This window comes from Cebus imitator, unplaced genomic scaffold, assembly GCF_001604975.1.
Source record: "Cebus imitator isolate Cc_AM_T3 unplaced genomic scaffold, Cebus_imitator-1.0 Scaffold92, whole genome shotgun sequence".
NCBI lineage: Eukaryota > Metazoa > Chordata > Mammalia > Primates > Cebidae > Cebus > Cebus imitator.
The window spans coordinates 1,480,949-1,506,099 of NW_016107407.1; the positions used below are offsets into that span (position 1 = coordinate 1,480,949).

General features: G+C 43.5%; 1 protein-coding gene across 1 annotated transcript in view; it reads right to left on the reverse strand.

The window, feature by feature from the left end:
* CCNY (cyclin Y) overlaps positions 1-25,151 on the reverse strand; it is a 206,861-nt gene that overhangs the window by 60,247 nt on the left and 121,463 nt on the right. The window contains exons 2-3 of the mRNA XM_037740976.1: positions 18,076-18,150; positions 1,008-1,042 (exon numbers count right to left, since the gene is read on the reverse strand). Coding sequence (XP_037596904.1) covers positions 1,008-1,042; positions 18,076-18,150 — 110 coding nt within the window. The remainder of the gene's footprint in view (positions 1-1,007; positions 1,043-18,075; positions 18,151-25,151) is intronic.

Genomic DNA, 25,151 nt, shown 5'->3' on the forward strand with positions numbered 1-25,151 from the left:
TTTTTTTGAGACACAGTCTTGCTCTTGTTGCCCAGGCTGGAGTACAATGGATGGCACGAACTCAGCTCGGCTCACCACAACCTCCCTCTCCCAGGTTCAAGCGATTCTCCTGCCTCAGTCTCCCAAGTAGCTAGGATTACAGGCATGCGCCGCCATGCCCAGCTAATTTTTGTATTTTTAGTAGAGACAGGGTCTCACCATGTTGGTCAGTCTGGTCTTGAACTCCTGACCTTAGGCGATCCACCTGCCTCAGCCTCCCAAGTGCTGGGATTACAGGCGTGAGCCACTGCGCCCGGCCTAAAGGGGCATACTTCTAAGGAGACCAAGGGGTGGCTAGGACTTCCCCAGTCCATAGGGTGTGGGGTAAAGGCTGGAGCCACCCAGCTACACTTCTGCTCAAGGAAGAGGGATAAATATCTCAACAGGGCACCTGCATCTGGCCACCAGGGGAGGGAGACATGGCTAAGCATGGCCAAAAGACTACAGCCAAATGTTTGAAAATCTTTTTTAAATTTAGTGTTTTATCAAGTTTATGCCTTTCTTGGAGCATCAGAAGAACATGCAGACTCTACTGGACCCACAAACAACAAATGGCAAAGTAGAGCGTGAAGACAGAGAGCCTCATGGAAAACAATTATGTGTTTATTCAAATGGAACTACGCTACAAGAGAAAACGCGATTTGGGGGTGAGTGTAGAGGAAGAAAAGGATTCGAAATTGAAATGAAGTGGCTTTCACTTGGACCTGCTGGGTGGTATTTGACATAGCATTGTTCACATACATCATCCCATGAACAACAGTGGTCTAGGGCTTCTGGAAAAGCATTTGGGACAGTGGACAAATACTGGGTGATGCTTGTCCAATTACACATCAAACTAAGTACACTGCAACATTCTTCCAAATATCCACAAAGCACACGAGCCATTTTCATCTATTACAGACACAGTTATTTCAGCTCTTTACACTGTACAGTCATTATGAAAAACACAGGGAGACAGCTTCACTTACATGGTTAATGAAGAGACTCTTGCGTTTTTCTCTCACTGTGGAAACAAAAGATGCAACAGAAATGTTATATGCCTGCATGCCAACTCCTCACAGGTGGCTGAGGACTGGGCCTCTTTGTCATGGTCCCATCCTTCCACCAACCAACATACCCACTTGCTCATTTATCAAACATAAAAATATGGGACGTGCACAAATGCAGATCTGAATGAACCTGGCTCACAGAGGGAAATATACATCCATTTAAACAATAGCACCCTAACAAAATAAGTGCAGCTCAAATCGATTAAGGAGTAACAGATTTCCATTAACTGAATAAAAAAGTAATTAGTAAATCTCATAAAACTCATATGCATCTATTAGTTTAACACAATTAACCAACAATAGAACTATTTGTTCCCAACCCTACCAGACCCATAAAGCTCCACAGTATATCACAGTAGATGAGGGAAATATAAATAACAAGATCTAGAAAGCATCGAGATCCAGGAAGACGAGGTATATCAGCAGTGTTATCTATCATGGAAACCCATTACTCTCCATGCTTGCTGCTGGGGAATCTAGCTGGGTTTCTGTCTGGGAGGCCCCTAGAGCTCCTTGTGGCACCTACTCCCAACCCCATGAGGCTGACAGAGGGCATCATAACCGATACTGCTCTAACAAGGTGGCTCTCACCCTGCTGTCTGCATGCATGGCCTGTGCTGAGCAGCTCAGCCTCCAGTGTTCCCAGACCTCAGTGTTTCTCAGAATGGGAGCCCGCAGCCCCAGGGAGGTAGAAAGGTCAGTGACAGGAAATGCAAAGAGCTTATAATAATCTAGTATCACTGAATTTTGCATTTTCTTTTCTGAAAGCTCATTTTGTGGGCACAGGTGAATCCATCAACACAATTATTGGTTACTGCGAAAGACACGAAGAATAGGTTTCCTTCAAGGAGATAACATCGTAGGTCCTCAAGAATCAACAATGTTATCCTGTATCCTAAAACAACAGTGTTCAAAAGACAGAAGAAAGTTATCTCCTTACAGTCCATGCCCTTGCAAAGCAGATTCACTACTGTTTTCAAAAGCTTTCTTGCTGATCGGTTGGAGGGGCTAAGGAACTGTTTTTCTATCACTCATACACTGTTCTTAGACTCCCAAAAAACACTTCTCGTTTCCTTAGAAGTCTTGTCCTTTCTGGAATGAATGCTGCCCTCTACCCTTGATATCTCAAAGATAACAAAAGCAAAAATGCAAAAGCAAAAATTAGTCTGAGGATACCATTGGGTATTTTAAAGAGAGACTGACACATAGAAGGTAGCTCCATCAAGCCATCAGATGGACCCATGTACAGGGTCCATCTGATCAGGCCCCTGCTGTCGTGGGATAGGACAGGGCACCGTGGCAATGGCTGAGGCCAGACTAGCACACACAGAGCGTAAGTGCACAGACAGCAGCGACAAACTGGTCTGCTATGCACAGTATGGAGGCAGGGGGATTACTACTTACCTAACTCCAAGTAAGCATCCACATGTGAACCACAGCAAAACAAACATGAGGGTCTGGCTGGAAGCTCTGGGTTTTAACTTCCTGGCATACACAGACAGACAGACAGACAGACAGACAGACTGCATGCAAATGTGTGTGTTTTCTTTCATTCATACTAAACTATTATGCATGTAGCCAAGGATGGGGATATGATGGTAATTCTATAACAATTTCCCACTGACTGAAGGGATCTAGAAACCCTTTCTACTTGGGCCACAGAACTGACAGGATTCCCACTATATTGTGAGGTGACACTCAGCCCTTCTCAGAGCATCCCAGTGATAGGTTTGTGCAAAAGAGACTTCTGTCTCCCAACTGTGGGAACCACTGCTGATACTAAGGTCACCTCAACACCCCACATCAGCCCCTGTCTTCAGCAAATAAAAGAGACCCATGCTTCAGGAAATACCAGCGCTTCCTATATGGGTACTATTGAGACGATCAGGAATTATTCACACATAGAAGTCATGGCTGAGATGCATAGCCTTCAACAGTTCTGACTAAAAATCTGACCAAGAAAGCTGATGTGGTTTGGCTGTGTCCCCACCCAAATCTCATCTTGAATTCCCACATGTTGTGGGAAGAACCTGGTGCAAGGTAATTGAATCAGGGGGGCAGGTCTTTCCCATGCTGTTCTCGTGATAGTAAGTCTCATGAGAGTTGATGACTATAAAAAGGGGAGCTTCTCTGCCCGAGCCCTCTTCTCTTGTCTGCCATGATGTGAGATGTGCCTGAGATACCTTCCACCATGATAGTGAGGCCTCCCCAGTGACTCGGAACTGTAAGTCCAATAAACCTCTTCCTTCTGTAAATTGCCCAGTCTGGGGTATGTTTTTATCAGCAGCATGAAAACGGATTAATATAAAAGCTTTCAAACAAACAAAAACTACAGCAGACACAGAAGAATATTATAAATATGTATGCCATTCTTGTCCACCACCTACAAGGATCAATCTCAGGGAGGAATCGGGCCATTTTCAAGAACTCCAACTGACTGCAACCAGAATGGTGAAGAAAAACAAAAGTTCACTGAGACTATTAGAGAACACCTGAGGATAAGCTATCTGAATCTCTTACAGAATCTCTTAGGCATTCACTGCTTCTATGCAAATGAACACCTACACGCTACCCTATTTCCTCAGAGCAACCCAGGGCTCCTGGGGCCTCAGTCAGGCACCTCTTTCCTGCATGGCTTTGTAATGCTCCTCCCAAGAGGGCCTTTGCAAGATAAAGTCTGTACAGTTTCTGAGAGGATTTTCCACACATGCATCCCTATGGCTGACTTGCTTTTGGAGTGTCTTCTGAGCCCCCAAACAAGTCACCTGTCCACAGGAAGATTTCCTGATATCCATGCTGGACCAGGTGACCCATTTCTCTTACCATCCTGCCTGGATCAGAGGGACGCTCCGCCCTCTCTGGGATAACTCATTCTCCTGGGAATCTGGAGTTGGGACATACTCGAAGGGCTCTGCTCAATCTTAACTGAAGGTATGGTGTGTAAACTTCAGACCGGGCTGGGGCTCATCTCCCACTATGCAGGAAAGAGTGAAGCAGCAGATCTGACTATGGAAGGGCTGGTCTGCCTGCAAGCCTGGCCCCTGGCTAGTATCTGAGAACTTGGATTTGGGAGGGTTCCTTCCCATCATTACCTAAGTGGTAAGAGTGGCTCACTGTGCCTATGCTGTCTGCACAAACCACATGCTCTATGCCACACAAAGTATGGTTTACTTCCTTTTGAGAGTCTGGAATTTTGATACTTAACAAGCAGAGCCTTCTTACATGAGCAGTCCTCCATAAAAATGTGGGTGCTGGTCTGCCCAGGAGCTTCCCTGGCTGACAACATTCCACGGTGTTTTCACAACTTATTTGTGAATGGTGGGGATGAAGTGTGACCGGTGCAGCCCATGGGAGAAGACTCGCCCCAGGCCCTCTTCCCTGTGCTGAGTTTGCCTCATGTGCTTGCACTGTAATAAGTTACAGTCATGAGTGTGACTGTATTTTGCATCTTATGAGTCCTGGACCCCCACACAGCTGCCATGCAGAGAAGCACAGGGGCGGGGCGGGGAGTGGAGATGGGTAGAAGGCAGGTGCTGCCTTAATCCTAATAGCTTTTAGTGCCCAGTTCCACTGATTCCTGAGCCTTCTCAGATACCCTCAGTGCTCTTAAAATTAATTACTTCGTTTTACCTAAGCTAGCTGGAGCGGGACCAAGACATTACCACAGGGTAAAAGGTAGAATCTTTTTTTGTTTTGTTTTGTTTTTGAGATGGATTCTCATTCTGTCACCCAGGCTAGAGGGCAGTGGTGCAACCTCAGCTCACTCCACCTCCTAGGTTCAAGCAATTCTCCTGCCTCAGCCTCCCAGGTAGCTGGGAGTACAGGCACGCACCACCACACCCAGCTCATTTTCTGTATTTAGTAGAGACAGGATTTTGCCATGTTAGCCAGGCTGATCTCGAACTCGTGACCTCAGGTGATCCACCTGCCTCGGCCTCCCACAGTACTGGGATTACAGGTGTGAGCCTCCATGGCCAGCGATAAGTAGAATCTTTTACAGTAGTGTATCACCTGAAAAGATTGACAGAATTACCCAAAACTAAATCTGTCTTCAAAATAAATAAATTTGAAACCACTGGGGCTAATGTGGGTACAGCTCTGAAATTCAAAATGCTTCAGCTATTGTGTTTTATGTAATGGTATAAGCAACATGCCAACTCATTCCTAATAGCTGGTTTCAGTCACCTTTAAAACTTCAATATTTTTGGTTACTCTAACATATCAATCAAAATATCTGGAGTTTTCTGAGTTAATGTCTAACTGAATTAATAATCATGTTTTGCTTAAGGAAAACAGGCAATAAATTGATATGGATCATAAATTTCATCTTTCCTGGGAGAGGAATGACAGTGACCTCCTCTGACACAATCTATGATAGTTAAGAGGATTTTTAATTGGCTACAGTGACAGTCCATAATGACATCAACAGAGAATGTACCAGAGGCTTTAAAAATAAGCCATCTAAAATCAGCAAAAACACTACAGTTGACATCAAAAGTCTTCTCCAGATAAAATGCGGAGTGAAGAGAGTAAAAGGCAGTGTTTGCAATCTGAAGGACTAACAAATTCCACTTAAGTTGCTATGGGACACTCTCTTGCCACAATGTCACCAAAGTAAAGTTTCTTTTTTTTTTTTTTGAGACGGAGTTTCACTCATGTTACCCAGGCTGGAGTGCAATGGCATGATCTCGGCTCACCGCAACCTCTGCCTCCTGGGTTCAGGCAATTCTCCTGCCTCAGCCTCCTGAGTAGCTGGGATTACAGGCACGCACCACCATGCCCAGCTGATTTTTTGTATTTTTAGTAGAGACGGGGTTTCACCATGTTGGTCAGGATGGTCTCGATCTCTTGACCTCGTGATCCACCCGCCTCGGCCTCCCAAAGTGCTGGGATTACAGGCTTGAGCCACAGCGCCCGGCCAGTAAAGTTTCTTTACTCTAAAATAAAACTTTCAAACTAGTGCCTAATTATTAAATGAGGATTTTTTAACACTCTAAGCACAATTTCACATGATTCCTGTCATAGGTAGGCATTTAAAAGATTATCTTGTTTTCTCCTCTTCCATTTCCATATTTATTTATTTATTTTTTTATACAGATGAGATCTCAGTATGTTGCCCAGGCTGGTATTGAACTCCTGGGGTCGAGCAATCCTCCTATCTCGGCCCCCACAAATTTTTGGGATTGCAGGTGTGAGCCACTGCACCTGGCTCTCCTCTCCCATTTCTAAAACAGACCGACCTTCCAGCGGCAAGTGCCATCTACCACCAAGCCATAGGATGCCAGTACTAAAAAGGTCCTAAGATACTTTTTCTTTGGAAAATGACAGAAGAGCCCAAGAAGGCCGAGGAAAGGAGGAACCAGGGCTCCTTCCTCTCTACACCCGCCCTCCAACAGCAGCATCACTGGTGTGCACAGGCACCCATGGCATCTGCAAAAAACGAGTCCCGTTTAAAAACAGAATGACAATTAGAACGAGGCATGAACAGAGCTGTGCTATTCTAAAAGGAAAATTTACTTAACCCATTAACTACTCTGGATGGGAAGGACTGGCAGACCACACAAGAGGCAGGCTTCGACGACAACATAAAGAATGATAGAATTTTCTTTCGAGATATGAAGCTGATTGCTGAGAGGGCTCCAGTGCAGATCACAAAGATCTGGTTGAAAAGAAAAGATTTCATTTCCCTTTCCTTTTTCCTGTGGGTAGCACAGATCAGGCTTTGAACAATAAAATTAAAAGTTCTCTATTAATTTTTCTTACAGTAAGTCTGAGATTACCACACAGTTCCTACAGTTTTCAATTCAATGAATTCACTCACTCACTCAATTCACAACAACTGCTGAGCCCCTGTTTGGAGCACACATGGAGGCTCCTGCCCTGCTGAGCTCCTGACGTGACAGGGAGGTAGTCAGGAACACAAATGTCCAGGACACAAAGTGCACTGTGGCAGGAACATCACCCACACTACAGAGCCCAGAACAAAGCACCCTGGTGTGGCCATTTCCCCCCCAAGACACACCTCCTGTGCTGCAGGAAGGCAGCTTCCACTTAGACCTCTGGCCTGCTCTGAACTGCGCTTATTTCTAAATCTGGGCACAGAGGAATGTAACATTCTGAGCATTCAAACTGAAATCTAAATAAACAAGGCCGATGAAACAAAAATGAAAACACACAAAAACATTTCTAAGATGTTGAGGGCAGAGCCAGTCATGGAGAGGAGAAAATTCCAGGGGAGAGAATAATAGCAGGCAGGTGAAGGAAGAACATAAGGAGAAAATATTCAAAGAACAAATATCCATCTAAGCTGCCAACTCACTTGAGAGGTTTTCTGTCTCCCGTAGAGAATACCTAAGGCCAAAGGATTTCCTCAGAAGCACAGAAACTTCAACTAAGTGGCATCAGTTTAAAACTTTCTGCTAATTAGAAAAGAAATACATGCTTATTACAGAACATCTGGAAAATACAGAGGGGTATAAAGAAGAAAATGCAAATGCAAATAAAAATTAAACCTTGCTTGGAAAACACAGAGACGCATAAAACATACACACACACAGACTGGGTATCCCTTAGCACCCTTTACCTGAAAGGTGTGGGTCCAGAAGTATTGTGAATTTAGGATTTTATCAGATTTTAAAATTTTGCATTATTTGAGCATCTCAAATCCAAAAATCTGAATCCAAAATGCTCCAATGAGTATTTCCTTTGAACACCAGGTTGGTGCTCAGTAAGTTACAGATCTTGGAGCATTTCAGATTTCAGGTTTTCAAATTTGAGATGCCCAACCTGTTTAATCCAACAATCCAGAGACAATCACTATTAATATTTCGACATGTACCCTTTGAGTCTCTTTTGTGTGCATACATGCAAAGCAAACATGATGTATACTTTTGCATACGGATGTATTTGTAAATAACTATGTGCAAGCATACATGTGCTCATATACAAACATGTCAACAGAAACATGCCCATTTTTCTATTGGTGTGTTAGCATTTTCACTGATTGTATAATAACTCTTTAACATATAAAGGCATTATTAATCCTTTCTCCTACATATTGTGATATTTCCATCATTGATGATTTCATTCTTAGGATGCATTTTGACATGAGTTTCCATCTTTAGGCAATTTCCTCCACTGCTTCTACAAACTTACAAGCCCCTTCCCCATTCTGACACTAAATATTCATGTATGCTGTTTCTAGATGTTTATGACTGTATTTGTTACATTTAATCTGCCACTAGTCAATCCATCAGAATTCTATCCCGACACATGGTGGGGTGAGGTTATTATTTTATTTTTTAAGTGAGACTCAAAGTGCTGTGTATTCTATTATATGGGCTGCTATCAAATCCTGGCTGATAAAATTTCAGACCTGGCCTCTTCCTAGTTTGCTTCCAAAGTGTGTGGAAACAACTCTTCATTTTTTTTCTAGATATTTATTTTTTATGGAAATGGGGGGTCTCACTATGCTGCCTAGGCTAGTCTTGAACTCCTGGGCTCAGGTGATCCTCCGCCTCAGCCTCCCCAAGTGCTGGGATTATAGGACTGAGCCACTGTGCCTGGCTTAAAAGCAACTCTAGAATGTGGGGGTTCAAGAGCTACCTTAATCAAGGAAACACAGAAGAAGATGGGCCTGGGCACAGCAGTACACAGAAGCCACCCTCCACTCTTGCCCTGGTATCCATCCCTTCTCCTGGTCAGGTCCAGTGTTCTGATGCAAGGCGTCACAGCCAGCACACAGGAGCTGTCAGCACATACAAGCTAGAAAATGGCACAGACCCAAGTCAGGGAAGAAACTGAATCCAACTGAGCAAATGAGAACCTACCTCCAGAGTAAGGATTATATTTATTGAGAACTTATGCTGTCTTATGTACAGGGCTCGGTGCTTTGATGGATTATTCATTGAGTCCTCCTGACAACTTCACAAAGAGGTATTAACTCCACTTTACAATGACAAAATTGAGGCTCAGGGAAATCATGTGGATGGATCATATGCACCAAGATTATGCAGAGAGTGCTGGATCTAAGCCTCCAGCTCAGGCAGTCTGATTCCAGAGGACCGCTATTTTCAGGCAATCATTCCAAGGCATTAACTATTTTTACGTGGCGACTACGTCAAATTACCATGAAATCCAGCTGCCTCCCTAGATGTTACAGGGCAGCCAGCCAAAAACATAAACTACGTAAGGTAGGCTATAAGCAGGGTAAGCTATGAAAAATACTCACAAGGTTATCAGTCTATGCCAACTGAAGGGGTAACACAGGTCCTCAGAGTTTTTTAAAAGATAGTTGAAAAGGAAGCGTTTCAGGCGCTAACAGCAGGACAAAGCTGTGGTAGACAGGACATCAAACTCCCCCAGCCTGGGGGAATTATCCCTGCTAACTACTGTGGATCTGTGCTCACTGAGCAATGTTCTGGCTGGGAACAGGGCAGGTCAGGAAAGAGGATATGGTAAAAGGCAAACTGAGAAAACTGACATTCTGGGTCTAAATGATTTCATCTGAGTTTGTACTAGGTCGGCAACTTTCTCCATACTGGAGAGCCCAAGAGACGAAACACTAGAGTCGGGTGATGCTCCCAAGTAAAGTGAGCCACGGCACCCGAAGAGTGCCTCTCTGGTACATCTGACTTACTGGGTGGGGCCTGGCCAAAAGACCCGACACCTGCTCTCCCCTCCCCCATGCACCTCAAGAGACAACTGCAGAGGGGTGAGGGGAGGACTGGCCTGAGGGTGGCACGGTCATGCTGAGCTCTGACCCAGAAGAGGAAAGCCCAAATACACCACCTGAGGCTAAAAGCACCTGCATCCTCCTGCCCCTAAATAATGCATGTGCCATTTTCCAGCAAAGCTAGGGAAGGTAGGAGAAGGTAAAGTTGCAATGTGAAACAGAAAGCCACTAGTCAGGGAAGACTGCCACTGTTCCCAGGTAGGTCTGCCCAGGGTGGGTCAACAACGCCCAGCCTTCGTTCCTTCATTCTCCTGTCTTTGTGTCTTCTATGTGCTAACCACTGCAGAGACTGCGGAATGTGGTAGGCACAGTTCCTATCCACAAGCAAGATGCAATCCAGCAGATAAACACACACACTATTTCTTTATTTCTATACCATAAAAATAATCACCTCCATACAGAGGAACATGCAAACTGCACTGAACATAATGCCACTGATTTTCTGGTACACCATTAATCTATGTGTCACTAAGAAAGAAAAAAAATGCTGCCAATTAAATTTTGGCAAGTCATTGACTGTCCTGATTTCAGAGGTGTTCCAGCCAAGGAAAGGTGTCTTTTGGAATCAGTGGAATGAAGGGAAACAGGAGCATCACCTATGAGGCAGCCATTGGGCCAGAGGGGACAGAGGACAAAGAATGCCACAGGTGATGGCCTCTCATGCCTGCAGGGGAGGGGACCCCCAGGAAGGGTGAAAAGGGCTGTATGTGTGTGCTGGCATCTCACTGTCCCTGTGGTGAGGAGAAAGATGGCCAGGCAGGGAGGGGCCGAAGAGAAGCTCCACTTGTAGGCAGGTGGAGGAAACGTGAGAAGGGACATGATGGCAGCAGGAGGCTGAGAATGGGCCTCGCCACAGACCAGGAAAGGAAGGAGGAGGGGAGAGTCTGGGAAGAAAGGGGAAGATGGGAGAGATTCAGGGCACAGGTGCACCTTAGACACTGACTACAGGACTTGGGGGGTGTCCGTTAAGACCCAGACAAGCAATGGGTTTATTCTTAAAAACTAGGTAACAACTGGGAGTGGAAGCTGGCAGGAGAGGAAAGACACCAACTTATGATTCGGACATACCAACCCCAAGAGTGTGGGCTATTTCCAGACAGGCTGTCTACCAGGTGGTAGGAAACGCCCCTAGAACACATGCTTACAGTGCCAGGACGGGATGGCTCCTCCTTGCCAGGGGTCCTGGAAGAGCTTCACTCAAGGGATCCCCAGTGAGGATCCCAAAGTACCTGTTACATCACAGGTGATCAGCAGACACTGCTGAGGGCTCGCTGTGTGCCCAGGACTCACCCTACTGCTTCAGGACAGCAAGCTTTGGAGGAGACATGTGTGCCCATTGCCAATTTATAGGAAGTTATGACCCAAGAGATTAGGTGACAGTAAATCCAACTAATGGCAGACAAGAGCCTGAGGCAGAGCTGGATCCTAGAGCCCTGCCTAACTGGATCCAGGCCAGAGGCTGATTCCCTGCCGCTGGGGTGACCACAGGCTAGCGAGGGCGAGGGCAGCCCAGCACACAGAAACAGACCTGTCTGCACTCTTGACTACGCATGGCTTTTGAGTACCCACCCTCCTCCACACACCCCAAACTAGAGGGAAAGACAGGCCAGGTAGTAGTTTTTGCAATTCTTTTATTGAAATGGTCTGTCACAAATAACTTAGGGCTGGACTAGAGCAAAGGTCCTCAAACCAAGTATCCAAAAGAGACCTTTAAAAGGGCTGAAGTGTGACGCAGAAGTCCCCACCACCTTCCTCCTCCACAACTTCACAGAGGAAGGCAGGCACAGAGGAAGGCAAGCTGAGACCTGCACTGACCTGGCGTGCAAACCTCCAGGGGCTTCAGGGGAGTGGCGAGGGCAGCAGGGCAGGAGAGCACAGGGTGGGGCAGGAAGGTGCAGCGGACCACAGGCTGCTGGCCAGGCGTGCACTTCCCTGCACCTGTCTGGCCATTTACGATCAGAAGCGCAATGGCAGCCACAGAGGCATGCACATTAACATGTTCCGTAATTGGAAAAATAAAACCAGACCTTTTCTGACAGAAAGTAAGACTGATTCTAAGAAACAGTTATGATAGGCAAAAATAAAAATAAATAAATATGTAATTAGAAAGCAAGTAAGACTGATTTGACTGATTGGATTGACTATGACGCCCGGCTTTGCCAACAAGGTCCAGAGGAAAAGAACAGGTGGGGTTCCTCCATCCAACACATATTTAAGCTCCTCTATGGGCCTGGCACTGTGAACGGCAGAGACGTAAACGTGAAGACCTGGAGTAAATCATGACATGGTGAAGACCTCTGCTGCAACAGAGGGGCAGGCAGACGGCAGCGGAGCAGCAGTCAGGGAAGGCGGTGTGAGATGAAGTCTAGATTTATTTTCCCAACGCTCCCAAGGGCATCAGGTTAAACTAGGTGCCACCAAATGTAAAAGAGTAGATTTAATTAAAAGTCACGTGTCACATTTGGTAAACCTTTTGTGATATACTTCCCAGAAACTGCAAAAATGAGAGACTCCTCTAACTGAGTAACTCTTTTGCACATCAAATAGATTCCAATTCTCTACTGTCAGTAAAACTGAAGGGGAACAAAATTGAACTGTAGCCGATTATTAGGAATTCTTTTGGTTGACAAATCCCTTGGAGATTTTTTGACATATAAACTGCATGGAGTAGAAAGAATTCAGTGATATGACTATAATAAAACTCCTTCTGTTTCCATCTATTTATGTAAACAAAGTTCCTCAGCACTTACATCTGTAAAAGCAAAGGCTTTGATGATAATACTGCCTCATTTCAGTAATAAGTAATATGCAACCACAGAGGCATCTCACCAAGAAATGTTTTTCCAAAAAATATTTCCCTTTTCTGTTTACTAATTATCCATTAAAGCGTAAATATATTTGAATTACTTTGATCAATAGAGGACTAATGATAACAATGATTTCTCAATCAAGAGTTTATGTTTAGTATTTCGAGCCTTAGAGTTATCAGAAATAGAATTACATTTAGGTTATATTTTTACAGAAAAGAATATGACAGTGTGATAAATAACTTTCTGAAATCAAAATGTATTACACTAGTATAAAATCTCATGGAGAAAATAGAACGGAAATACAAATTCAAGATGATAAAGGAGTGATATGAAATTTCCAACTGTTAGAGAGGACCATGTTCATACATTTTAAAGGATTGATGGTGGGTATTTAAATCAAAAGAGAAGCTGAAAACATTCGTTTTCATGTATTGTGGTATTAAAATTTCATCTGAAATATTTTTTAAAGAAGGGCAGTTTATTTTAAAATATCAGTGTTTACAATACATCAATTGTATGCTTTGATAGGGTAAAAAAAATTTAAGGTTAACATAAAAATGCTTGGGGGAGTTCAGTTTTTCAAAATTCTTTTCCATGGTATGTAACCAAAGGAACAAAGCATGAAAATCACTGGTATAAGCTTAGGTCTTCCCCATGGCACCTGACATGCCCTGGGGAGACTCACCGAGCAACTGAGGGCAGCTAGAGAAAGGGGCACCTCAGCACCCAGCACACACGAAGGAGCTGAAGACAGCTGGGAATGCAAGTGGGGTGAGGACAGCAAGGCCATGGCAGCACTTGGAGAGAGGCGATCTCAAGGGGCAGTGGGGAACTGCTCCTAAATGCCAGGTAAGAGGACGACAAGAAGCGTGGTCGTCTCACCACACAAAAGTTCAACTGCTCAGGACGAAGCACAGCCCCAACGAGGACGGCCACTCAAGGGACGGATGGTTTTCATTCCTTTAATTATTTCAAGGGACTCCTCAGAAACACAGATCCCGCACACTTGCGGTTTTATTTTTCTTCAAATTCTTTGTTAAGCAATGAACTTCTAAAAATCATACTAATTAAATGGAAGAAAATGTGACTTGGCTGCTTTCTCGTATTATTTAAGAATATTAAGCTCTCACATCTTTGAAAATGATGAACCAAAATAAGTACAGAAAAGGAAAGGACACCAGGAACTACAACTCCTCCCCACAAGCAGCGACAGTAGCACGAAAAACCACGGCAGATCTCACAGCCTAACTTCTCTCTGGCCTGCTAAACTTCTCTACCCCCACAAGGAGCTCTTGGTCCCGTCTTTGCTGAATGGCTCCTGCACAAAGTCTGCAATGCCATCCTCTTTGTGTGAAGAAAGAAAGCCATCACTCTGGCTTTGGATAAAATACCTCTACCTTCAGCCTCTGGAGGGGTCTGATGAGCAGGCTACTTATTCAGTTTTGTTGGAGTTCCCAGTCTCCTGCTTGGAACAAGAAAAAAGTCCTATGTCCAGCCTAAACATCTTGGCTATCCAAAGGAAAAGGAATTCCACAATCAAGAAACTCTGATGACACCACACAGGTACCATCTAAATCAGACTAGTGAACAGCTGGGAGGTGGGATGCATGGCTGACAACTTGTTTGTCAGACCATAAAGTGCTGAGGGGGAAAGAGAATGTGGGGTCTGCAGAAACACAGAGCTGCAAAGACCCAGGGGCTGCACGTCTGTGGGCCAAGCAGTGGGAAGTATGCCCTAACACAACTGTCACCATCCTACCCATGGCCTCCTAGCTACATACCTAATCTAAACTACCTTCAAAGTACATCAACCTGAATGAAAGAGGGAGAAGAGATCACCAGACTCAGAACAAAGGACTCTAACACAAAGTCTGCCTTACTGTCTCAGACTACATTTCTTCTAAGTAGAACAAAATTAGGGTAGAAGACCCACAACTGTGCTCTTGTGATGGAAATATAAGTTTATCCAAGTGACGAATTATCACATCAAATCAAGAATGCTTCCTGGTTTTATCGTTTTCCTTCTTTCAACCAGTCAGGCTGGCACAAAGAATACCGAATCTGGTATCACAGGATCCTTTTCTTCTAGGAGCCAGTGCGTGGCAAAAACAAAAAGGTCGTTTTAGATTCCACAGTATGGTTCAGACAATGAAGCAAGATTCACAGGCTGCCACTACAGGGGCTCACCAAAGGTCCACTCAACCCAGCCCAAGGGGTCAAGGAAACCCTCAAGAAGGAAGTGACCGCAGGAGAAACCTGGAGAACAGAAGAAGTCAGCTGTGTGAAAAAGGTGGCCGACCTGAGGAAGAGAGAGATTCAGTATGGCGGAAGCACAGAAGTACACGAGGAAGAGAGGAAGCTGGCTGGGAAGGAAGGCAGAGGCTGGATCACGATGAGCCTCGTATTCCACGCTAAGATGTCTGAAATTTAACTCTAAAGCAACTGGGCAGCCCTTGAGAAAGGTTAAGGAAGCCAGCGGCACAGTCATATCTGATTCGTGGGAAGTCCTGTCAGCTAGCAGAAGCACAGACCTGGGACTAGAGAGGGATGAGGCCAAGGGCAGGGAGCCCAGTCTACAGGCTGCTGCAGTAACACAGTGGGGAATTGTGAGCCTGAACTAAAGCAGCAGCAACTGCAATGGGAAGGAGTGGTCAGGTTCAAGGCTGGGTAAGAGGGAAAAGTGAGTACACCTTGGAATGTCTGGATGTGATGGTATGCTAGTAAATGTTTAACATTCATCTGTTTTTAAAATGCTCTGATTTGCAGCATTTGCCAATTTCCATGGTGTAAATACTCCCACTATGGCTATGTCAAGCTGCCAATATGATGTCACTGAACCTGAAGCTGGGAAGAAATGTTATCTCCAGCACCACTGCCCATCTGTGAGAAGAGGAAAGAGTCTAGGCAAATCCAAAGCCCTCCCTGGCTTAGGGACCTAGGCAGGGTAGGAAATGCAGAAGGTTACCTGGAATTCTTAAGTTCTGTCTGAGACATACTGAGTCAGGGGAACCTATATCCTTCACTGGAAAGATGTGCAGCAAGCAGTTGAACACATGAGCTTTGAGTAGTACAGAGAAAAATATGGTTAGATATGATAGTTGGCATAAATGCCCTGAGGAACTGTGTACAAACCAAAAAGATATGACGGTAAAGGAGGCACCCTGAGAAACACTACACTGGAGCAACAAATAGAAGTTTATAAAGATGTCCGAGAAGGAGCTTTCAGAAGGGCAGGATTTCTCAGGACCAATTTGCCAAAAGCCAATTCACCAAGTAGCCGATTCTCTGATTATCATTTCACCAAAGAATTAATTCATTAAAGTTACCAATCTACCTACTTTTTAAATTGATTTTTTTCTAAATATTTATATAGCAATTGTTCATTAGAGGCATTTATTTTCAGCAAATTGCTTGTTTGAAAATAGAAGGCCAAAGAGTTTTTGAAAAGCATGGAATTCTTGATGACAGCAAGTGCCACATACAAGGGCAATAGCCCAAGAAGGGAAACGTCCTTAGGTCACTCTACTGTGATGCTCCTCAGAATGGCTGGGTAGGAGGAAGATCCCAATGGGAGAGCGAACAGGGAGAGAGGCAGAAATGCCGTGGAAGTTTTCGCCTGGAGAGAGGTACTGGTTGTTTTCCCTTTTTCTATGAGACTCATATATGTTTACATGTTGAGTAGAACGATCTAGCACTCAAAGAGAAACTGAAGCAATAAATGGAGGGGTCAGAGTAACTGATGCCCTGATGTTCCAAAAGAGGAAAGGGGATGATATCTAGGGCAAAAGTAAAGGGGAAGATAGAGTTCCCTAAGCTAAGTCTGGAGCAACCCTGACTTGGGTCAAGTTTCCTTCTGCCAGGATAACCAAGGTATGGGAAATTCACTTAGAGGTTCTAATGCAATTTCATGAGAATCTTGTTATGACATCTTCTGAATGAAGCTGATCTGCACCGAGTTCACAAGAAGCAAGAGGAAAACCTGAAAGTAAGTCAACTTTGTTTCTTGTTTTTATAGCACTATCAGTTAAATGTCTATAAAACTTGGTTTTGACCCTCATTTTTCATGGTTCCAAATATCCATCTTCACTGCCACCTTCCTTCCTTTGTGTTATCTCACCCCTCCTAATGGCTTCCTGCTTCAGGGGAAAAAAATGTTTCCTTTGTGTCTAGCACACTGAAAACTTACTTCAGTTTTGCCACTGCTTTTAATGGCAAAAACCGAAATTACTTTTGCACCAACCTAAATATTTGATGCCTATACTAATTTATTTTAGGAAACGTTAACTTTTCATAAACGCATCAAACTCTTTCAAATCAAGTCAGTGGCTTGCTTAACTAAAGAATCCCAATAATATTAAATCAGCACTATACCTTGCCAAAAATGTTACTTAATTGTTACTGAAGTGCTATCAATTCTCATAAATGAACTTACCATCTTAAACGTGTTTGGAGGTGGAGCAGCTAGGGGAGGGACAGCAGGGGGTAGGAGGGTTGGGGAAGGATGACATTAGGAGAAATACCTAATGTAGAAGATGGGGGAATGAATACAGTAAACCACTATGGCATGTGTGTATCTATGTAACAATCCTGCACAATCTGCACATGTACTCCAGAACTTAAAGTATAATAGTAATTTTTTTTTAAAGACATGTTTAATTGTTTTCTAGTCCATTTAGGATATTCTCTGAATTAAAGCTTAGCAATTGCCCAAAAAGTCAGGGATAGAATCACAGAGGACTCCAGCATCTTATAATAATATTCTAGTTATCATTTAAAAAGTCTCTCCTGCCACTCTTTTCTGTAGGAATCCAATGAAGATGTGTGTTTGCTGTATTGTGTAAGTTTTATCTATCTCTCCTTTGCGGCCAAGGGCCAGGGAAGGGGCTGAAAAAAGAGAAAACCTCTAGGAGAAATCCCACACACACCTGGGGTGAACCACAAAGACGGTGCAATCTATAAGAATAAACTTAGATATGGTTATTATAGAGGTGGCAAAAAAAGAAAACGTCAGCACCTAGTGTATGGGTTCCATTCAGCTTTCAACAAAGCCAGGCAGTGGTGCTTTTATTTAAGGATTATATTTGGCTTTCTTTTACATACTGTCTAAATTAACAAATACTTCTGATCTTATGAGAAGTTATGCAAATATCAATTCTAAAAGGAAAATTTGTGACTCTTAGGGTAGAAACTCCTACCACACAATGTATGTAAAAATAATACAGCTGCCTGACAAAATGAGGATAGATGCTTCAAATAGGAAATTCTAAAAACACAACACTGCAAAAGCCAAAAATCCCAAGAGACCTATCATTAAACGATATATGTGTGGGTCACTAAAGGGACTCTATTTCATCTTCAAAATTAAGTCTACTGGGAAACCAACACTAGGTGAATCACCAACATGAGCCTTTTTTAAAAAAAGAAACATAAATTAAGGACCTACCGTCTGTCTGAGATTTACTGAGGAATATTGTGCTGGCCCGAGGATGATCTGAAGGATTGAATTCCATGTTCAAATCTTTAAAGAAAGAAAAAGAAAGTATATGAATAAACCATCTGATAACTAAGAGGAACCAAGATTGACTCAATTCTTTTTCAGCTTTGAATTGCTAATGCATTCAAGGATTCTGGAAACCTATAGCTATTATGTTAATAGATTCTTCTGGTTCAATTCAGAACACTGCTATTTAGAAATCCGAAAATCATACATAAAAATTAGACAGTTGGCTGGAGATCTATTAGCCTAAAAAAAAAAACTCCACTTTCTTTTGAAAAAGTTCTCCTCTGTACCCAGTACACTACAAAATAACAGGACAGAGTTACGGCATGCCTTTAAAGAGAGTTATGTGCTACAACAGATTCATCAAAACCTTACAGTCAAGTACATGGTAGTTCCTTATTCAAGGTGATTAAAATAGGATTATCTCAACTCCTTAGGGCAAATCAGCATCCACATACTCTGCTTAATTAAGAACCTAAAATGCAATATAATAAATAAATGGGGGGGGGGGAAGAACATTTTCTGAAAAGGCAAAACTTACCCCTTAGAGCAAAAGCTGCAAATCAGCCATTGTGGGCCTAATCTGGGCCACAGACATGTGGCCCTACTTTTTAAGAAACATTTAAGACAACATATAAAAATCAGGAGATTTCAAACACATAACACATACACACACTCCCCTATTTCCAGCTTCCCTTGAGAAATCAGATCTTTTGGCAACACTGAGCCCTACCCAAATGGTCACAACAGGCTGAAGACAAGCAGCTGTGGCCCCTTCACAGTGGCTGTGTCCCTTATGGGACACAAGACTCCAGGCTCCCCAGTGACCACCCTCTCTCTGCTTTTCTGACACTCATTGGCAGGTCCTCACAAGCATTTGATTTTGCAATCTTAGAACAATCTCCAAGGGCTACAACTTGTCAGTATGGTATAAACAACTTAGCATGCCATCACAGAAGAGTTTTTCCAGTTTTTTAAAAAAACAATTCCATAGAAAATAAGCAAAACACAAGAATTAAGTTAGGGGAGGAAAGAGAGATCAAAATTACTGGTAAGCCAGGATGGTCTTCAAATCAACTTAGAGCGTCAGAATAAAACTTTTTGGGTTCAACTATTTCAATAAATTTGCAGAGAAATCTTATCAACACTAATAAAAATAGATGGGGCTATCCTAGCATTAATAGCTAATTGATCAAAAGATAAAGTAAAAGAAAGACAAAGATGGTCAAATAAATATGCACTGGAGGTAACATGTAATCACTTATCCACACAGAGGTTTATCCTCAGCAAACTTCTGAAGTGTGGCGGTTTCTTCCTGTGTCAGCCAATGGCTAACTGGGCCAGTTTCTAACTTCTCCCTGGGTACTTGATTAAAGAAATATCTATTGAACCTTAAACAGATGCTACTTGAATTATCCGGTGCTTCTTGTATTATATAACTTCTGTTAACATTACACAATAGTTTCACAGTTAAGGGTATTAAGGGGTTTTGATGGAAGGAGAAAGATGGGTGAAACAGACCCTAATTTTTCAAACGTGTTTCAATCTGAACTACAGTTAGTCAAGAAATTTCACGGTGAAAATGACTCTGCAAGGAGGTTTCCTGTTCAACTAGGATATAAAAGCGGTTAAATAGTAAATGTGCTACTAAACGTTTTGAGGGCTTCTGCTATCAAAATGAAGGCAAATATAGAATCCTAACCATGATGGAGGCTTTTAGCGTCCAAAAACCTTAACACATAGTTCCCTAGAAAAGCGTCAGTGGAAGCACAACATGCATGCAGTTCCCGCATGCCAGCAAGGTGACACCAGAAAAGCAATCCTTGGCCTTAGACAGCATCTGGACTAGAAACTCCTACCTTAACACCTGAGACTCACCTACCAGACCAGTTTTCTTTAAGACCCACTTTTATTATTAAAATACATCACTAGGGGTTTATGGAACATCACGATCAAAAAAATGTAAAGCTTTCCTGTTTGGAACCAAAATAACACAAGTCTGTCATTTCTCAGGGAATTGAGAACCTGTTCTTAAGTCCAAGAATGTCATGGAGGACAATCCCTGACTGCCTGAAGATTGGGGTTCTATACTGTTATGTTCACAGACCCTCAAAGTTGCAAAGTTGCTAAGGGATGTCACAGATTCTAAGGGACGGCTTCCAATAATGGGGCATTTTTATTTTTATTTTATTTTATTTTATTTGAGATGGAGTCTTGCTCTGTCGCCCAGGCTGGAGTGCAGTGGCATGATTTTGGCTCACTGCAACCTCTGCCTCCCGGGTTCAAGCGATTCTCCTGCCTCAGCTTCCCGAGTAGCTGGGATTACAAGCACATGCCACCACACTGACTAATTTTGTATTTTTAGTAGAGACAAGGTTTCTCCATGTTGGTCAGGCTGGTCCTGAACTCCTGACCTCAGGTGATCCACCCACCTCGGCCTCCTGAAGTGCTGGGATTACAGGTGTGAGCCACCATACCTGACCCTAATAAGACATGTTTAATAGTAAATAATAGTACTATCATTTGTATGGTGAAATGCTGTCATACCATCCAAAAATCAAATGAAGAATATTTTATTGGCATGGAAACCGATGTACCATATGTCATTAGGAGATGAAAGCAGTATAATACCCTTTTGGGGGAAAACATGTGTAGGCATAGAAAATATATGAGATTATGTATCAGTATTTGGTTATCTTTGAATAATATGATTGTTTTCTGAGTTTTATGCATTGTAAACACTTGTTGGGTTTTTTTGTTTGTGTTTTTGAGACACGATCTTGCTCTGTCGCCCAGGCTGGAGTATAGCAGTGCAAGCATGGCTCACTGCAGCCTCAATTTCTTGGATGCAAGTGATCCTCCTACTTCTGCCTCATGAAGAGCTGAGACTAAAAGCATGTAGCACAAGCCAGGCTAATTTTTTTATTTTTTGTAGAGACAGAGTCTTACTATGTTGCCCAGGCTGGTCTCAAACTCCTGGGCTCAAGTGATCCTCCTACTTCAGCCTCCCAAAGTGCTGGAGGATTACAGGCGTGTGCCACTGTGCCTGGCCTATTGGTTTGCTTTTTTAAACTTTTGTTAAAAAACTGCTTGTGAAAACTGATTCGGCCCTTTATTGCCCTCTGAGTGGTTGGACTGCCTCTCCAACACAAGGTGGTGTTCCCAGGAGATGCCCTGCAGCTCTCCCTGAAGTCAGGGAAGATTCACAGAGTCACTAAGATGAGTCTCCCCTCAACACAGTCCACTGTCACAGAAGTAAATAGCTACTCTACTGGGTGTCGTTTTAGCAGAAATCACTGCCTTACTGAAAGACTAAAGCCCCACCAGAGCATTTCCATTCCCGAAAAAAAGACAGTACCACACAGAAGCTGAGAACTCTGCCCCATGGCAGGTGGGCATGTGGCCGGCCTCCGGGAGAGGCAGAGATGTGTACGGCCTGGTCTATTCTACATAAACATAGAATAGATTCAGGGAGACAAGATGAAGTACGTGACACATCAGAGTGTAGAACCAGCTAGTGAACAATGAAGAATAAAATATATGACCAAATCCTAGGAGATACAGAATAGCATGCTTACAACAGAATAGCTTAAACAAAGCACTGGACCATTAGAGTCAAAAATAAATATTGTGCTTTTTTTTTTTCCCTAGCAAGGCTATTCAGCTGAATTCAGTTAAATGGACCAACATCCATAGAACTTCTACTATATGCTAAGTATTGTGCTCGATCCTGCTCTTATCAAAACACTACTTTGGAGTAGTGGCCACTTGTGTCATTAACTTTCCTATTCTACATGACCTACTTCATGGCCGTAAGAAGGATTCTTGGTTTTCAAAGGGTTGCAGTCGATTAACGGTGAGACAAAACATGTATTTAGCTGATTCAAAATGCATCATATGACATTTCCATCACCTTTACCTTCACAATTATACTGTGATAGGATAAATCAGCATTTCATTAGATGTCACAAGTATATACACTAAGAGGTTGTCAGGGCCAATCCATTCTGTCATGGTTTTCATTAATTCATCCATTCATTCAACAAATAATCACTGGGCATCTACTAGGTGCTAGGTACTGCTGAGTTACAGGTACTGATACAGAAGTAACGAAAAAGATCAGGTCCCAGCCCTACCAAGAGCATCCTTCTAAGCTGAAGTATAAAGTACTACAGGAGAAAACAACAAAAAAAGGAAAAACCCATCAGGATTGACTCTACAACCCACATTCCGAAAGCTGAAATTAGACTCTCCAGGAGTTCTGGGAATCATTCATTCCCCAAAGAGAAGCTCAAACAGTAGAAAAAAGAATTACACATTTTATAATGTAAAAGATCCAGATTTGAATTCATTTTTGCTAGCTCTATGGCCTTGGGCAAATTGTGATACTATTCTGATCTCATTTTCCTTATCTACAAAGTGGGCTAATAACACTTTGCTTCGAGGACTGCTGTGAAGATTAGGAGTTACGTTCTAGCACAATGGACAGGATGTCTGCCAGCCACACAACAGGGGCCCCAGAAATAACGGGTATTAAAAACATTAAGCCACAGCACTTAGATCAGGGCTAAAGAAATAAAACTCTCAATACATAAATGTTAGGCTTACAGACACTAAAGACTGTTAAATTTCATTATACAATTTCTGTTCTCTAAGGAGTGCTGGCTTGAAATTGATATTTAAAACTTTGGTGTTGCAGCCAGGTGTGGTGGCTCACGCCAGCAATCCCAGCACTTTGGGAGGCCAAGGCAAGAGGATAGCCTGAGGTCAGGAGTTCAAGACCAGTGTGGTCAACATGGTGAAACCCTGTCTCTACTAAAAAATACAAAAATATTAGCCAGGTGTGGTGGCATGCACCTGTAATCCCAGCTACCTGGGACTGAGTCAGGGCAACTACTTGAGCTAGGGAGGTGGAGTTTGTAGTGAGCTGAGATCACGCCACTGCACTCCAGCCTGGGCAACAAGAGCAAAACTCTATCTCAAAAAAAAGAAAAAAAAACAACTTTGGTGTTATATACTCCTGTGAGTCTCCTACTTCCTAAAAGAATGGCAAGATAATCCATAAATTAACCTCTGAGGAGGCAATGCTTTAGAGGAGGCAGTTTTAAGGTATGTCATGGAATCCCTTTAGTTGACTTCAATCTAATATTTAGGAAGCAAAGTTTTAGCCTATTTTTTCTTTATGATGTTGATACCTATTAAGACACACAGCTGCATTAAAATATTCATAGAACGGTTTTTCTTTTTTTTTTTTCTTTTCTTTTCTTTTTTTTTTTGAGACGGAGTTTCACTCATGTTACCCAGGCTGGAGTGCAATGGCACGATCTCGGCTCACCGCAACCTCCGCCTCCTGGGTTCAGGCAATTCTCCTGCCTCAGCCTCCTGAGTAGCTGGGATTACAGGCACGTGCCACCATGCCCAGCTAATTTTTTGTATTTTTAGTAGAGACGGGGTTTCACCATGTTGACCAGGATGGTCTCGATCTCTTGACCTCGTGATCCACCCGCCTCGGCCTCCCAAAGTGCTGGGATTACAGGCTTGAGCCACCGCGCCCGGCAGAACGGTTTTTCTAAGGGCCTCCTGCCAGACTTTTAAGTGACAACTGCATGTTCGGTCACACTGCTTTCAGTCCAAGTTTCAGCTGAGCACTCAGTAAAATACAACGCCTTTATTCAAAACTGAAGATAAAAGAAACAGCATGCGGCATGGTTTAATTCCGCAGTATTCTCCTATGCTGGGCAACCTCACTTTCTTCAGTCTTTTCCACAGATAGCACAGTAACAGTGATCCGCAATTGCTCACCTCATCTTTTACACAAGCACCAGGTTTACTTTCCAGTGTTAAATGGATCCAGGTAGTAAGACAGCGGCTAAGACAAGCAAGCGTCATTAGTTATCATTACCCATCTGAAAAAGGAGTAAAATGTAAAATGGAAAAGCACAGCAAGGCCTAAACAGTACTGGATAGAGAGGAGGCACCACAGAAGCCTGCAAAGTCAAAACACCCCGCAACCCTGCATCCCCCTTTCTCTGCATTTGCCATGCCCTAAGCTGATAATCACTCCAATAAATCATCTCCAAAAGATGGGCTGTCCACTTAGGTCTGGGCAGTGCTAGTGAGCAGAGCCCAAAGGAGTCAAGAGTTCTGCAATTCCTTGACAGGTTCTGGAGCCTCAAGGTACACAGAAAGTGAGCTTCAACTGGGAGGCCAGCTGTGGTACAGCCCCGCAGTTACCCTCCAAAGACATCACTAGTTCTATTTTCTGTCGTTCGAGCAGTATTTGATGTGGTTAAAATCTCAAACCCCTAATTTCAATTTCAGGTAGTCACAATTCCAAATCTGGCTATGATGTGGGTGGCAATTTTGAAATCAACAAAGCCTGTCAATTTTAAATCAGATTGTTTCTTTTGTTGTTACTACTGTCCCTGCCACTGCCTCAAAACTGGTGATGATCTCCATTTGCTGGTGTCAAGGGCGTGACATCAGGGGCCAACCTGACTGGTTTGCTCCAGGAGGCTGTCGCCAGGCAAGCCTGAGCCCAAAAGCCTGCATCAGCATCCCATGACAGCAACCACTGCTGCTGTGGCTGCCGCGGCCAAGTGCTGCTACTGCAGTTCTGGTTAATTCTACCTAAAATGCCATCTTTTCTACTTCCACTGACTTTAATTTTATTTTCTAATAAAATTAAATATAACACACTTAGATTCGGCTGTCTCCTATTTTCACCCTCTTTCAGCTGCTGGTGTCCCTGTCGGTGATCTCCCTGTATATCTTTGCAAGTGTGTGTGTCTGTGTCCACACGTCTACATGTGTGGGCCTCCAGGTCAGTCTCTCCGGGAGTGGGTTGCTGTCTGAATGGATGTGACTCTGTGCAGCTCTCTGTGCGCACACATCCAGCCTGCACTCATCCACTCTGTTTGTCTGCCTGTCCCTCCAGCTCCCTGTCCATCTCTCCACCTCCCCGTCTCTCCACCTCCCCGTCTCTCCACCTCCCCGTCTCTCCACCTCCCCGTCTCTCC